Genomic DNA, 16,840 nt, shown 5'->3' with positions numbered 1-16,840 from the left:
CTGTCACAGTTGTTACTTCTTTTTTAAAAAAATTATTTTTATTAACATACAATGTATTATTTGCACCAGGGGTACAGGTCTGTGAATCATCAGGCTTACACATTTCACCGCACTCACCATAGCCCATACCCTCCCCAATGTCCATAACCCAGCCATCCTATCCCTCCCCCTCGCCCCCCAGCAACCCTCAGTTTGTTATGTGAAATTAACAGTCTCTTATGGTTTGTCTCCCTCCCAATCCCATCTTGTTTCATTTTTCCCTTCCCTACCCCCACAAGCCCCCACCTTGCCTCTCAAATTCCTCATATCAGAGAGCTTATATGATAATTGTCTTTCTCTGATTAATTTATTTTGCTCAGCATAATACCCTCCAGTTCCATCTACATTGTTGTAAATGGGAAGATTTCATTTCTTTTGATGGCTGCATAGTATTCCATTGTGTGTGTGTATGTGTGTGTGTATGTATATATACACACATATACATATATGTATACATGTATGTATATATACATATATACATACACATATACATATGTATATATACACACATACATATATGTGTGTATATATATATATACACATTTGTGTGTGTGTATATATGTATATTCTCTTTATATATATACTCTTCTTTATCCATTCATCTGTTGATGGAAATCAAGGGTTCTTTCCAAAGTTTGGCTATAAACATTATATAAACATTGGCTATAAATGCTATTAACATTTGGGTGCGCATGCCCCTTCGGATCTCTACATTTGTATCTTTAGGGTAAATACCCAGTAGTGCAATTGCTGGGTCGTAGGGTAGCTCTATTTTCCACTTTTTGAGGAACATCCATCCTGTTTTCCAGAGTGGCTGCATCGTCTTGTATTACCACCAACAGTGTAGGAGGGTTCCCCTTTCTCCACATCCTCATCAACATCTGTCATTTCCTGATTTGTTAATTTTTAGCCATTCTGACAGGTGGGTATTTTTTTTTTTTTAAGATTTTGTTTATTTATTTGACACAGAGAGAGAGAAATCAGAAGTAGGCAGAGAGGCAGCCAGGGTTGGGGGGAAGCAGGCTCCCCGCTGAGCAGAGAGCCCGATGCGGGGCTCGATCCCAGGACCCTGAGATCATAACCAGAGCCGAAGGCAGAAGCTTACCCACTGAGGCACCCATGTACCCCCTGACTGGTGGTTTTGATTTGTATTTCTCTGATGCCGAGTGATGTGGAGCACTCTTTCATGTGTCTGTTGGCCATCTGAATGTCTTCTTTTTAGAAATGTCTGTTCATGTCCTCTGCCCATTTCTTGATTGGATTATTTGTTATTTGGGTGTTCAGTTTGATAAATTCTTTATAGATCTTGGATACTAGCCCTTTATCTGATATGTCGTTTGCAAATATCTTCTCCCATTCTTTTAGTTGTCTTTTGGTTTTGTTGACTGTTTCCTTTGCTGTGCAAAAGCTTTTGATCTTGATGAAGTCCCAGTAATTCATTTCTGCCCTTGCTTCCCTTGTCTTTGGCAATGTTTCTAGGAAAAAGTTGCTGTGGCTGAGGTCGAAGAGGTTGCTGCCTGTGTTTTCCTCAAGGATTTTGATGGATTCCTGTCTCACACTGAGGTCTTTCATCCACTTTGAGTCTATTTTTGTGTGTGGTGTAAGGAAATGGTCCAGTTTCATTTTTTCACATGTGGCTCTCCAATTTTACCAACATCATTTTTTTAAATAAATGTATTTTTCTTATGATTTTTTAAAAGATTTTATTTATTTAGCAGACAGAGATCACAAGCAGGCAGAGAGGCAGGCAGAGAGAGAGAGAGGAGGAAGCAGGCTCCATCTGAGTAGAGAGCCTGATGTGGGGCTTGATCCCAGGACCCCGGGATTGTGACCTGAGCCAAAGGCAGAGGTTTAACCCACTGAGCCACCCAGGCACCCTACCAGCACCATTTGTTGAAGAGACTGTCTTTTTCCCATTAGACATTCCTTCCTCCTTTGTCAAAGATTAGTTGACCATAGAGTTGAGGGTCCATTTCTGGGTTCTCTATTGTGTTGCATTGATCTACATGTCTGTTTTTGTGCCAGTACCATGCTGTCTTGATGATTACAGCTTTGTAATAGAGCTTGAAGTGTGGAATTGTGATGCCACCAACTTTGGCTTTCTTTTTCAACATTCCTTTGGCTATTCGGGGTCTTTTCTGGTTCCATATAAATTTTAGGATTATTTGTTCCATTTCTTTGGAAAAAAATGAATGGGATTTTGATAGGGATTGCATTAAATGTGCAGATTGCTTCAGGTAGCATAGACATTTTCACAATATTTTTTTCTTCCAATCCATGAGCATGGAACGTTTTTCCATTTCTTTGTGTCTTCCTCGATTTCTTTCATGAGTACTTTATAGTTTTCAAAGTACAGATTCTTTATCTCTTTGGTTAGTTTATTCCTAGGTATCTCATGGTTTTGGGTGCAATTGTAAATGGGATTGTCTCCTTAATTTCTCTTTCTTCTGTCTTCTTGTTGGTGTGTAGAAATGCGACTGATTTCTGAGCATTGACTTTATATCCTGACACTTTACTGAATTCCTGTATAAGTTCTAGCAGTTTTGGAGTGGAGTATTTTGGGTTTTCCACACAAAGTATCATATCATCTGCAAAGAGTGAGAGTTAGGCTGCTTCTTTGCAAGTTCAGATGCCTTATATTTCTTTTTGTTGTCTGATTGCTGAGGCTAGGACTTCTAGTACTATGTTGAATAGCAGTGGTGATAGTGGACATCTCTGCCATGTTCCTGACCTTAGCGGAAAAGCTCTCAGTTTTTCCCTATTGAGAATGATATTCACTGTGGATTTTTCATAGATGGCTTTGTTGATATTGAGGTATGTACCCTCTATCCCTACACTTTGAAGAGTTTTGATCAGGAAGGGATGCTGTACTTTGTCAAATGCTTTTTCAGCATCTATTGAGAGTATCATATGGTTCTCGTTCTTTCTTTTATTAATGTATTGTATCACATTGATGGATTTGCTGATGTTGAACCAACCTTGCAGCCCAGCAATAAATCCCACTTGGTTGTGGTGAATAATCCTTTTAATGTACTGTTGGATCCTATTGGCTAGTACTGTGGTGAGAATTTTTGCATCCGTGTTCATCAAGGGTATAGGTCTGTAATTCTCCTTTTTGATGGTGTCTTTGTCTGGTTTTGGGATCAAGTTAATGCTGGCCTCATAGAATGAGTTTGGAAGTTTTCCTTCCATTTCTATTTTTTGGAACAGTTTCAGGAGAATAGGTATTAATTCTGCTTTAAATGTTTGGTAGAATTCCCCTGGGAAGATGTTTGACCCTGGGCTCTTGTTTCTTGGGAGATTTTTGATGACTACTTCAATCTCCTTACTGGTTATGGGTCTGCTTAGGTTTTTTATTTCTTCCTGGTTCAATTTTGGTAGTTTATACATCTCTAAGAATGCATCCATTTCTTCCAGATTGTCAAATTTGCTAGCGTATCGTTGCTCATTATATGTTCCTATAATTGTTTGTATTTCTTTGGTGTTGGTTGTGATTTCTCCCTTTCATTCATGATTTTGTTAATTTGGGTCCTTTCTCTTTTCTTTTTGATAAGTCTGGTCAGGCGCTTATCAATCCTACTAATTCTTTCAAAGAACAATCTCCTAATTTTGTTGATTTGTTCTACTGTTCTTTTGGTTTCTATTTCATTGATTTCTGCTCTGGTCTTTATGATTTCTCTTCTTCTGCTGGGTTTAGGCTTTATTTGCTCTTCTTTCTCAAACTCCTTTAGGTGTAGGGTTAGCTTGTGTATTTGAGACCTTTGTTGTTTCTTGAGAAAGTCTTGTATCTCTATATACGTTCCTCTCAGGACTGCCTTTGCTGTGTCCCACAGATTTTGAACAGTTGTGTTTTCATTTTCATTCGTTTCCATGAATTTTTTCAATTCTTCTTTAATTTCCTGGTTGACCCATTCATTCTTTAGAAGTATGCTCTTTAGCCTCCATGCATTTGGGTTCTTTCCAAATTTCCTCTCGTGATTGAGTTCTAGCTTCAGAGCATTGTGGTCTGAAAATATGCAGGGAATGATCCCAATCTTTTGGTACTGGTTGAGACCTGATTTGTGACCTGGGATGTAATCTATTCTGGAGAATGTTCCATGTGCACTAGAGAAGAATGTGTATTCTGTTGCTTTGGGATGAAATGTCCTGAATATATCTGTGATGTCCATCTGGTCCAGTGTGTCATTTAAAGCCTTTATTTCCTTGTTGATCTTTGCTTGGATGATCTGTCCATTTCAGTGAGGGGGTGTTAAAGTCCCCTACTATTATTGTATTACTGTCAAGGTGTTTCTTTGATTTTGTTATTAATTGGTTTATATAATTGGCTGCTCCCATGTTAGGGGCATAGATATTTAAAATTTTTAGATCTTCTAGTTGGACAGGCCCTTTAAGTATGATATAGTGTCCTTCCTCATCTCTTATTATAGTCTTTGGCTTAAAATCTAATTTATCTGATATAAGGATTGCCACCCTAACTTTCTTTTGATGTTCATTAGCATGGTAAATTGTTTTCCACCCCCCTCCACTTTAAAGCTGGAGGTGTCTTTGGGTCTAAAATGAGTTTCTTGTAGACAGCATATTGATGGGTCTTGTTTTTTTCTTTTTTAAAGATTATTTATTTATTTATTTACTTGACAGACAGAGATCACAAGTATGGAGAGGCAGACAGAGAGAGAAAGGGAAGCAGGCTCCCTGCTGAGCAGAGAGCGCAATGTGGGGCTCGATCCTAGGACCTTGGATCATGACCTGAGCCAAAGGCAGAGACTTTAACTCACTGAGCCACCCTCAATGGGTCTTGTTTTTTTATCCATTCTGATAACCTGTGTCTTTTGGTTGGAACATTTAGAACATTTACATTCAGGGTAACTACTGAAAGATATGAATTTAGTGTCATTGTATTGCCTGCAAGGTGACTGTTACTGTATATTGTTTCTGTTCCTTTCTGGTCTACTACTTTTAGGCTCTCTCTTTGCTTAGAGGACCCCTTTCAATATTCCCTTTAGGGCTGGTTTGGTGTTTGCAAATTCCTTTAATTTTTATTTGTCCTGTAAGCTTTTTATCTTTCCTCCTATTTTCAATGGCAGCCTAGCTGGATATAGTATTCTTGGCTGCATATTTTTCTCTTTTAGTGCTCTGAATATATCAATGCCAATCCTTTCTGGCCTGCCAGGCCTCTGTGGATAGGTCTGCTGCCAATCTAATATTTCTACCATTGTATGTTACAGACTTCTTGTCCTGAGTTGCCTTCAGGATTTTCTCTTTGTCACTAAGAATTGTAAGTTTTACTATTAGATGACAGGGTGGAAAATTGCCATTAATCTTGCAACCTTGTGTATATATTTGAATTTGAAACATATCAATGGGACCCAAACCATTTCGCCTTAAACTGAAGACACTTTCCCAAAACAAGTTTCAATTGACATTCTGTTGCCTAGGAGATTTTACATCTTAAGCTGTTGCATCAGAGCAAGATTCAGGATAAGTGCTTTTGGGTATGCTTTTCAATTTATTTATTTATTTATTTATTTATTTATTTATTTCAGATTTTATTTATTTATTTGAGAGAGGAAGAGGGTGGCTGGCACAGGGAGAGGGACAAAGAGACTCTTGCCTGAGTGTGGAGCCCCATCTGGGGCCGATCTTTTGGTCCTGAGATCATGACCTGAACTGAAATCAAGACTCGGATGCTTCGCACACTAAGCCTCCCAGGTGCCCCTGATTTTAATTTATAAAGGAGGAGAAAGTGGGGATGTGGGAAGAACTGGCATGATGCCTCAATTCCAGGCATTTGAAGTAAATACAGAAGTTGAGGAAATTGAGGCATGATGTCTCAATTCCAGGCATGTTGAAGTTAATACAGAAGTTGAGGAAATGTGGCTCTTATTTCTTTTTTGTTTTGTGCATTGTGTTTTATTGCTAACACCGAAATGTACAGAATCACACTTGCAGAGATGGCAGGGCAACCCTTCAGGGGTTCTTTGTGCTCCCACCCATTGCCCTCAGCCAGAGACCCACCCTAGACCTACTGTGCTTCCTGAGAGGGCCAGCCTTTGGGTCTGGCTCCAGCCCTCCCTCACAGACTGCCTGTAACCAGCACTGCCTCCCATGGGGGAACAATGGACCACTAAGAAAGGTGGCAGGAAGCAGGGGCGTGGGTAGCCAGGAGGTGTCCAGGCAGGGAGGAATTGGGATAAAGCCACCTGAGATAGAGGTGGAAAATGGACCCTGAGGAGGTGGGAAACCCAGGGAGAGACGAGAAAGCAAAGAGGCAGCAGGGTGAAGGATGCTGTGAGCAGAGGGGAACCCTGAGACACACAAGTCCTGAGTTGCAAAGTCTGGAGAGAATGGGGTGCTGAGGCACAAAGAGATGGGACCTTGAGGCAAATGAGGCCCAAAGGGACCAGAAGCCCCAAGAAATGGTAGTGGCAGATGAGTATGAAGCGGGGGTGCTGAGGTCACAGGAACTGGAGATGGGTTTTGGGGAGTAAAGCATTGTGCAGGGAGAAGCTAGAACTCCAAAGCAGGGGAGGACAGGGGAAGAGGCAGGACAGCCACCAGGTGAGTCTCAAGTGGAGTCAGCTCTGACTGCTGAGTGGGACTCCCCACTGCTTTCGTGTGGGTGCCAGGTGCTCTGCTCCATGGGCAGTGGAGATGCGGGCACCCGGACCTGGGCTGGTGGGCCAGGGAACTCACGTCTTGCTGTTGAAGGCACCCAGGATCTAAATATTTATTATTTAGTTTTCAGAAACTTTTTAGTTTGAAGTAGTTCCACATGTTTTTTAATTTTATTCATTTATTTTTTTTTGCTTGTGATTTAGGTGTCATAGCCAAAAAATCATTGACAAGACCTGTGTGAAGAAGCTCTTTAATTATTTTTTTTTTCTAGGAGTTTTATGGTTCCAGGTCTTATATTTAAGTCTTTAATCCATTTCCTGTTAATTTTGTGTCATTGGCACAAGGGTCTAGTTTCATTCTTTTACATGTGAATGTACATTTTCCCCCACTACTATTTAATGAAGAGACTGTCCTTTCTCTCTCTTTTTTAAAATTTATTTATTTTTTATTAACATATAATGGAGACTGTCCTTTCTCAATTTAATGTTTTGACTTCCTTGTCAAATATTAGTTGAACATATATGTCTGGGTTTATTTCTGGGCTTTTGAACCTGTTCCATTGGTCCATGTGTCTGTTTTTATACCAGTACCATGCTGTTTTGATTACTATAGCTTTGTAAGAGTTTGAAATCACTAAGTGACATGCTTCTAGCTTTGTGCTTTTTCAGCATTCCTTTGGCTATTGGATGTCTTTTGCAGTTTCATACACATTTTAGGATTGTTTTTTCTATTTCTGTAAAAATACCATTGAGAATTAGAATACCACCCTTTTCAATGAATTCTGGAACACTGAAAATAAATTAAAGAAAAAAAAAGAATACCACCCTTTTGCAGCTCTTGATGAATGAATGGATCTAGGCTTTGGGTAGCAATGGTTACTGAAAGCACAAAAAGAGGGACAAGGTATTATGAGCCTTCTGATGAAAACACACAAGAAAACCTATAGTCCTGCTAAACTGAATAAACCTGAATCTGATGAAACCTCAGGAACTAGCTGCCAATTTTCAGAAAATATTAGGGCAGACATACAAGTAAAACTGTACCATGAGTGAGTGTACAATCAGCAAAATCCAGGTTGTGGGTGACTCTGCAGGTTAAATGTCCAAAGCTTGTCAACTGATAAATTTTAAGAAATTAGGAGGGGGAACATATAGATAAAAAGATACTCCCCCCAAATTAAATTTAAAAAAATGGGCAATATGAAATTTTAGCTTGCATGGAGACATAATTGGCTGAAAAAACTATTAAAAAATTTGGTGAAATCAGAGTCATGGTAACTTGGGAGGGATGCCTAGGTAGCTCAGTCAGTTAAGCATCTGCCTTCAGCTCAGGTCATGAGAACTCATGAGCTCAGGTCATGATCCCTGGGTCCTGGGATCAAGTCTCTCATCAGGCTCCTTGCTTAGCAGGGAGCCTGCTCCTCCCTCTGCCTGATGCTTCTCCTACTGTGCTTGCTTGCTCTGACAAATAAAAGTCTTTTAAAAAATAGTAACTTGGGGGGATTATGATTGGGATGGGAGTATGGAAGTGGTTTTTGGGGTGGCTGCAAAGTTCTGTTTTATGATCTTGGTGGTGTTTATTGTGGGGTTAATTTAAAATAACTTGTGAAACACCAAATTTGTTTTGTGTTTTTGTAAATGTGTTGTATATTTTACAATAAACATATTTATTTTTTTAAGAGGGTATTAATTACAAAGCAATATACATTAAGAGATGGGCGAGAGTGTGCTAACAGCATGGAGGGGAGGATAAGATTTGGGGAAGAGAATCAATACTTATTCCTTGGAAGTGGAAAGAAAAGAGGAAAAGTACATATGCATTTATGGGTAGATGCTCGCTTGTTGGGTGAGTTGGGTAGGAAAAGAGTGTAAAGTTTGGTGATTTAAACCCTCTGACATCTATTTTTTTCTGAAATACAAAGAAAAATCATCTGCTGAGGGTAGGATGGCCTGTGGTGGGTGGTGAGAGCAATTAACATATAAGTTTGACTAGGATACATAAAAGGAATGACCTAATTTCTAAACTCGACCTGACTGCAGGATTGTGTGATGTTCTCCAACGGCTTTCAGAAATCCAGGAGTAGAAGCAGTTTTATGGAGGACTTTTCTTTCTTTTTTTTTTTTTTAAGATTTTATTTATTTATTTGACAGAGAGAGATCACAAGTAGGCAGAGAGGCAGGCAGAGAGAGAGAGGGGAGGAAGCAGGCTCCCTGCTGAGCAGAGAGCCCGATGTGGGACTCGATCCCAGGACCCTGAGATCATGACCTGAGCTGAAGGCAGAGGCTTAACCCACTGAGCCACCCAGGTGCCCTGGAGGACTTTTCATCTGTGAAGTGTGTTGGAAGAAAAATGAGAATTAGTGTTCAAAAAAATTATTTGATATGATATCACTTGGGTCATAGATATTACCCAGAAAGATGGAAGGTTGACTTATTATGGATTGAACTGTTCCTCCAAAAGACGTTGAAATTCCAGCCTCTATTCTACCTATGAATGACCTTATTTGGAAGTAGGGTCTCAGCAGATGATCAAGTCAAGATGAGGTCATTGGGGTGGACCCTAATCCAGTATGACTATATCCTTCTAAGAAGGAAGAAGGGCAAAACTGGACACAGGCATAGACACATACAATGGGAAGACAATGTGAAGACACAGAGAACACTATCTACACTATCTATACTATCCATTCACACAGCATGGAATGTCTGAGGCTACCTGAAGTTAGGAGAGGAGCCTGGAACAGATGCTTCTGTCAGGGTCCTCAGAAGGAACCAATCCTGCATGCGTCTTGATTTCAGACATCTAGCCTCCAGAACTGTGAGACAATACATTTCTGTTGTTTAAGCCACACAGTTCACAATAATTTGTTGTGGCAGTCCTGGGAAACTAATACAGCACCCTAGGAAAAAAAAATTGGGTTTGGTGGATGTAATGTCATGTATATGTGATATACATGGTCCATGCTCTTACTGAGCTTGTAGTCAAGTAGAAGGAAGTTCATGCTGTGGAAGAGGTTGAGGCCATCCCTTTAAATGAATAAATGCTGGGTGAAGATTGGTAGGAGGAGAAGCTGATGCATATTTCTAGGATGTATGAATAACATGCATGAAAAGTATTAGGTAGACATATTTGAAAAAAGCGCACTCCTTTAGCTTGGAAGATAGTGAGGAAGTGGATAAATGAAAGGAGTTGGGCTGGGAGAGGCAACTAGGGTCCAGATCAGGGTGGACCTTTTCCTCCATGTAAGCGCTTTCTATTTTAGCCCAACTGGAAGCCAATAAAAGGTTTTATGCATGGCAAATGCATGACCCAATTTCATGACCCTTTATAAAGGTTATTCTGGCTACTGCAGGAATGATGAATAGTAAATATGTAAAAATAATATGGGAGACCAGTTAGGAAGATTTAATTAGTTTCATTAGTTTAATCATGGTGGTGCCTTGAATTGATGGCGGTAGTGGAGATGGAGTGAAATGGTTGGGTGTGAGCTGTGTGTCAGAATAGAATTGGTAAGATTTGGTGTGGGTGGGGTGAGGGAAAGGAAGTGTCAGGGGCATGCCTGTTATTGTTCTGGAAAGAACATGGGGATCTTAGGAGATTGTGAAATGCTGCTTGCCTGTCTCATGGTATGTGGAGCCTCAGCAGATGAAATGCCTCCCATCACCAAGGCTACTAGGAAGTAGTGTCCTCAGAGGAGAGCCCAGCATTTCACTGGGACCCAAAGGTGGACAGGTATGTTGGGGGAAAAGATGTAAAGTAGAAGGAACTGAGATTCTGGAGGGCACTGTGGAAAGAGTGAAGTTAGATGGTGGGTAGGTTGGTTGGATAAGAGGAGGTAACGGGAAGATGGTATGAGAGAATGTAGGTCTAGCTGTAGCTAATGCTCCAGGTTAGAAGGTGATCCTTGGGAGAGTGTCCTTTAGTAGCCTTATGCTCGCTTGATCATTCCCCTGTGGGGTTTCTGAACTCCTGTTTTCTACTCTTTCTGTACTTATTGATTTTTTGCTTTGTAATTCTTTTAGGACTCTTCCACAGATCTATGATCTTAGTCACATCACAAACTTTTTGAAGTGAAGTGAAGTGATACACACACACACACACACACACACACACACACACACACAATATGGTGAAAAACCATGAGAGTAATGGAAAACTTGGTTCTTGTTCTGGCTCTTCTGCTCACTAGTTGGAGGAGTACTATCTCTACTATCTCCAGTTTCAAATGTCTTCTTCTGTTATATGGATCTAACAGTACCAGAAATGTACATTTTATAAGGGACTTTTCACAAGAATTGCCTTGTCCGACCTTTTAAGAAGCTTTCGGGATAGGTAGCACCAATAGTGTAAGATCTATTTTACAGGTGAGAAAACTGCCATTTGAAGAGGTAAAGCAGGTGCCTTATTAGAAGCTCATCAATCTGAGTCAAGACCAGAACTCGAATTTCTGATTCTGGGTTCTGTACTCTTTGTATAATATCAGATAGAGCTTTTGTAAAGCTTAAAATGCTTTGTGAACTGTCAAGCACCCTTGACCTTCAGTATCTTAAAGCAGGAATTCTATTAAAATCTCACGTTGCGTATCTCACGTTGCCCAGGACAAAGGGTGTGCTCACTGGGAGCCGTAGCATGCAGTGTACTCTCTAGATTCATGTTGGTGGTGTTAGAGGGATTTGCCCATGCTCTCTGAGAAGCTCTTATATTCCCTAAATAGATTATGTTACACTAGAAGTGGGCTGGGCAATACTTTAATTCTTCTGTAGGCAGGAGTCAGGAAAAATTATGTTGTTGCCATATGCAATCTGTGTCAACTGGGGAAAGTCATTTATTCTACCTGAAACACATGGTATTTGCTTTTAAAATGGGAAAATCATAGCTACTTGTGTGTGTGTGAGAGAGAGAGAGAAAGAGAGAGAGATTAAAAACAACCTCTGAAAACATTTTGTTTTCATTTTGTTTTGCAAAACATTTTGTCTTGCAAAACATTTTGTTTTGCAGCCTTACAGTTCTCTACACATTACAGGTGCTTGTTAAATGGATGAAGTGAAGATACAGTGAAGATACAAAGATACTCACACAGCATCCTACCAGGGCTAGACTAGGACTGTTCACACAGTATGAGTTCCGTTGCCAGCATGTAAGAGGCACTAAGGAAGTAGATGGTGAGATGTTATGTTCTAAGCTAGACCTTTAGTTTTTTGGACTGCTCAGTGGAGCAAGCAGATGTTCTTGTTCCTGAAAGGTTCACTAGCCATGCAGGTCCCCATGTCTAGAGAGCTACATATAGAGTGACTCTCTCTTACCTTCCAGTTGTCTCTTTCCTGATTGGTTTAGCTATGAAGAGCTTACTCATGGTCCTTGTGGTCCTTGTCTTGCTTTCCTGTGTTTCACCAGGTAAAATGAAATAGTCTCCCTGTGCAGTTACAAACACTGGAAGGAGAGGGAATGAGAGGAAAGCAGGACTTGGATGAAGGAAGCTGAAACAGGAAGGCATGTGGACAGAGATGGACACTTTGGGCTATTCCAGAAAATGGAGAGAAGACACTCTTAAAGGACACATAGCAAAGGTCATTCTCTCCAGTGAAGAAGATGGTTCTGGATTTTGGTCTGGGGAGTCTGTGAAGTTTGAGGGGCAAGTTGGACCTATGATATTGGCAGAAGTGGGGCAGAGAAAAAGCACAAGACCTTTAGAAGACAGGTAGGATTTGGTAGTGGGAGGGAGACCATTCCTTCAGGACTCTTAGAATTTGCACTCTTAAGTCCGTTACCTGAAATACTTTTCTCACACTGAGAAACCTAAGCAGATTTGATACTGAGCAGAATTAACAAACCAAGCTGGTTGCTCCGAAGTTTTAACTTACAGCATGATGGGATCCTTGGGAACATCCGTGGGAGGGGTCTGAATTTACACCCTCTGCACAGAAACTAGCAACTTGGTAATATGAAGAAGGTCTACTGAAATCACTGAAGTGGAGGTTCTCAAACACTGTTTTGCTCGTAGTTTGCTGGGGTCTGCAGAAAGCTGCCCAGACCTTCATATTCAAAAGGTATCACTTAAAGGTCAAGTGTGAAGTACTCAAAAGACATACCCAGATAAGGATTGTGTTGAGACTGCTGCTGTCCTGGGTGGGAGGACATGGTGTACTGTATTGCTGCTGGACTTCTCTGTGCCCAGAAGGGTGCCTCAGGACTAACGGGCACATGGCAGGCAAGTTTGCGTGCCTGTGGACTTTGGTCATACTGCATGGATTATTCTCATACTGCAAAGGCGCAACAGATGGTTCCATGAACCTGCTGAGTGGAGAGACCTTCCTACTAACCCTTTCCACACCTTAGCTTCCAGAGGTGCCCTGGTCTTAGGGTTGGAGAAAACACTAGCAAAAGATTTAGGAATGGGTTTCAGGTATTGCACACCATTTCACACTCATTATCTCATGTCATGCTTTCAAGTACCCAGTGGCAAAGCCAAGGCAGGTAATAAGGTACTTGGCTAAAAATCACACAGAATGCTCTTAGGATGCAGGGCTAGAAGCAGGGGCTTTTCTAATTCCAGGTCAGTGATCTTTTCTTCTTCAAGCTGATACTTTGATGATCTCAAACTGCTTTGGTACTATTTAACAGATTCTGGCATGCTCCCTGGTATAGGGCCTCTGCAGATCCCTGGGACTACTCTAATGTTCTTTCCATGACAAAGAGTCCCAAGCTGAATGTGCTGGGCCCTGGTACCTGCATATAGTTGATTAGTATTCACGTAAGAGGGGACCATGGGAACCGATGACTTATAATAAATAGGTGCTTTGGAAAGTAAGAGCCACTGAAAAGCAGGCACTCAGCCATAACATGACTGGGATGTTTTGATCTCATCCAATTTACCATTAAAAAGTAATAAAATATAATCTGATTCATTATGATTTATCCATGGTATCACAACCCTGCAGAACACTGTGCATTGACCCTTGTTTCTGTTGACAGTTAGAAATAGAACAAATATGTATTTAAGAAGAGTCTTTTCTACATGCTGGTGAACCAAAAGAGTTTGCAGGAAATCATGTGGAAAAAAAGAAGAATATAATATTTTTTGTAGTGGTGCATATCTGTGCTGCATTGACAAAAAGTATTTACCTGTAGAAATTGGAAAATAGGTATCTGAGTATCTGGGGCTCCTGATAATTTACTCTGGGGACCCAGATCTTTCTCAGTTGTACTAACCCATTAAAATGATGGTTTAGCCTGTGTTTCTATGTCTGCATTGTTTCTTCTTATTTAGAAGCAATTTAGTGTCTCTTCTATGGAAATAATCTCATGGTTAAATTCTTTGTCTGCATGATTTTTCTTTTCATTAATTTATTCCTTACTAAACATGCCCTAAAAACTTTTTTTCAAGTGTATGATACAACCAGAGAAGTATACTGATCATACTCTGATCATCAATTAATAATTTCACAAATTTAATGCACCCACGTAATCTGCATCCAGATGGAAAAGAGAATATTACAACATCTTGGTCACTACTGGTCACTGTTCCACAAAGGTTAATCCCTAGCCTGGCTTCTAATACCATAAACCCTGGCACCTATTTTTGAACTTTATATAAGTGGAATCATATAGTAGGTACTCCTTTGTGTCTGGATTCTTCTAAAGATTTTTTATTTTTTAATTTATTTATTTGACAGACAGAGATCACAAGTAGGCAGAGAGGCAGGCAGAGAGAGAGGGGGAAGCAGACTCCCCGTTTGAGCAGGGAGCTCAATGCAGGGCTTGATTCCAGGACTCTGGGATCATGACCTGAGCCGAAGGCAGAGGCTTTAACCCATTGAGCCACTCAGGCGCCCTTGGCTTCTCCTAATTTACATCATTTTATGACATTAATTGATACTGTTGATGAAATTATAGTTTATTCATTCTTAATGCTATATAATATTATATTGGGGAATATTTGAATATTCCTTTTTTCCCCATTTTATTTATTTATTTATTTATTTATTACATATATATAAAGGCACTTATTTATTTTTATTTTAAATTCAGTTTAGTTAACATATAGTGTATTATTAGTTTCAGGAGTAGCATGTAGTGATTCATCATTTGCATATAACACCCGGTGGTCATCACAAGTGCTCTCCTTAATGCCCATCAGCTATTTACCCCACCCCTCACCCACCTCCCCTCCAAAACCCTGTTTGTTCTCTTAAGAGTCTCTTATGGTTTGCCTCCTTTTCTTTTTTTATCTTACTTTATTTTTCCTTCCCTTCCTCTATGTTCATCTGTTTTGTTTCTTCTTTTTTATTTTATTTCTTTTCAGTGTTCCGGAATTCATTGTTTATGCACCACATCCAGTACTCCATGCAATACATGCCCTCCATAATACCCACCACCAGGCTCATCTCATCCCCCACCGCCCTCCCCTCCAAAACCCTCAGTTTGTTTCTCAGAGTCCATGTTGGGTCCCCCAATAATGGATCCATGGTCAAAGGAGCAAGACTGATACAAAGCGAAGGTCAAGCAAAGCTTTATTTCACGCCAAGCATCAAGAATCAAACTGAATGGCCAGGGACGTCTCTTGCAAAGAGGTGATGACCCTTTGCCTTATAGACTAGATTTTAAGGGCAAAGGCCATGTGGTTGGGCCTGGCCACGCACAGGTGGCCAATGAGATTGTAACACAGGGAAAGCTGCACAGTCCTGCTAGGTCACACATAAGTGACCAATTGAATTACAGTGTACCCTATAGTAGATATTTGAACTAGCCTATCATCTTGGTCAGAATGGGCTCCCAAAAGACACCCAAAGGGTGGGGCCCATACTCCTTGGTAGCTAGGAGACAGTATGCCACCCCCCGCCCCCACCCATTGAATGCCTCCACTTGGCTGGACCCACCCTTGTATTTGGGCTTTGTTACCTGGGACTAGTTTCTGGGATTAGTTTTAAGTAAGTCCCCTGGGGGCGGGGGGGCAGGGACAGTTTAAGTTTTACTGTATAAACAACAAAGTCATTATTTAACCAGATGGCATCACTCTGGCTAAATAGGCCCTTATAGTCCACAGTCTCTTTTTAGTTATTTATTAATAAATTATTATAATTAGTTACTAATTACTAATTATTAATTAATTAAATATATTCTATTTAGTTATTTAGTTCTTTTTAGTTATTTTTTTGACTGTTCAAGTAAATTACTCAGAACAAAAGAATGACCCCCTACACATGCCAACTCACTACCTTCTTTCTGGTTTCAAACAACTATTTTAGGGACCGTAAGGAAGTAGCCTAGTGTGATTAAGAGTTTCCCATACCTAAATCACTTACTGTGGATGATTATTTAGTGCAAGGACCTAAATATACCGCCTATAACTAGCATTAGAGACTAAAGCTTGTCTTTGAGGGAATCTCAGAGAGCTCATTTCATTTCACAGAAGACACTAAGAAAACCTTAGACTATAAAAGCAAAATGAAGTTTCTCTATTGGTCTGTCTAAATTGGGACGAAATTTCACATATCATGCCTTCCCTACACATAGCGCTGTCCAGCCATATCTGCTCTACACCAGCTGTTTCTAGACACTAAACAGCCTCTTTCCTAGTACACAAAGTTGCCTCCAGGATAACATGTTTGGGACAATTTCCTTTGTTTGTTTCTTCATGAGTCTAGAGCTTCTGCTTCCTTAATTGGCCCATTTGACTTAGGTCAAAAGCCAGTCCTATATCCTCTCTCTCTACCTCCAGGGTAGTTGTACGTTGTAACAATAGTCTTCCCCCTCAAGTACCATTCACTTTTGTCTCCCCTCTAGCAGCCTTTGGGTGTACATTTCAATAGCTTCTCATTCAGAGGAGGGAAAAAAAAAAGATGGAATCCTGCTTTTCTTACATACCTCTCCTGTATAAACATGAATTTTCCATTTACTAAAAGATGCTGACTTTTTATTACAAATTATGTTGGCTAGTTCTATCCTGAATTCACTGATAGTATGTGTAAGAGTTTCCTCCTCCACAAATGGTTCCACATAGTTTTTTCTTTGTACTCTGATTTCCTCTTAATAGCTGACATTTCTATTTAAAATATCATTTTGTTCATTTTAGGATATGGAACATAAAAGCAGATGCCATAAACTAAAACAGTTAATGATGAAACCAAGAAAGATAAAAGCCTTGGTGTTTTCCCCCACAGATATTGTAGTTTAGGTCTTTTCCTAA

At 40.2% G+C, this 16,840-nt stretch overlaps 1 protein-coding gene across 1 annotated transcript in view; it reads right to left on the bottom strand.

The window, feature by feature from the left end:
- LOC308338263 (leucine-rich repeat-containing protein 34-like) overlaps nt 1-16,840 on the bottom strand; it is a gene marked incomplete at both ends in the record, with an annotated part of 67,031 nt that overhangs the window by 39,331 nt on the left and 10,860 nt on the right. Inside the window, one exon of the mRNA XM_080796302.1 lies at nt 12,516-12,686. Within this exon, the coding sequence (XP_080652428.1) occupies nt 12,516-12,686 (171 nt within the window). The remainder of the gene's footprint in view (nt 1-12,515; nt 12,687-16,840) is intronic.

This window comes from Martes martes (assembly GCF_963455335.1).
Source record: "Martes martes genome assembly, chromosome: 2".
Classification (NCBI taxonomy): Eukaryota; Metazoa; Chordata; class Mammalia; order Carnivora; family Mustelidae; genus Martes; species Martes martes.
The sequence above is the reverse complement of the archived record's forward strand: the minus strand, read 5'-3'. Positions and strand labels throughout refer to the sequence as shown.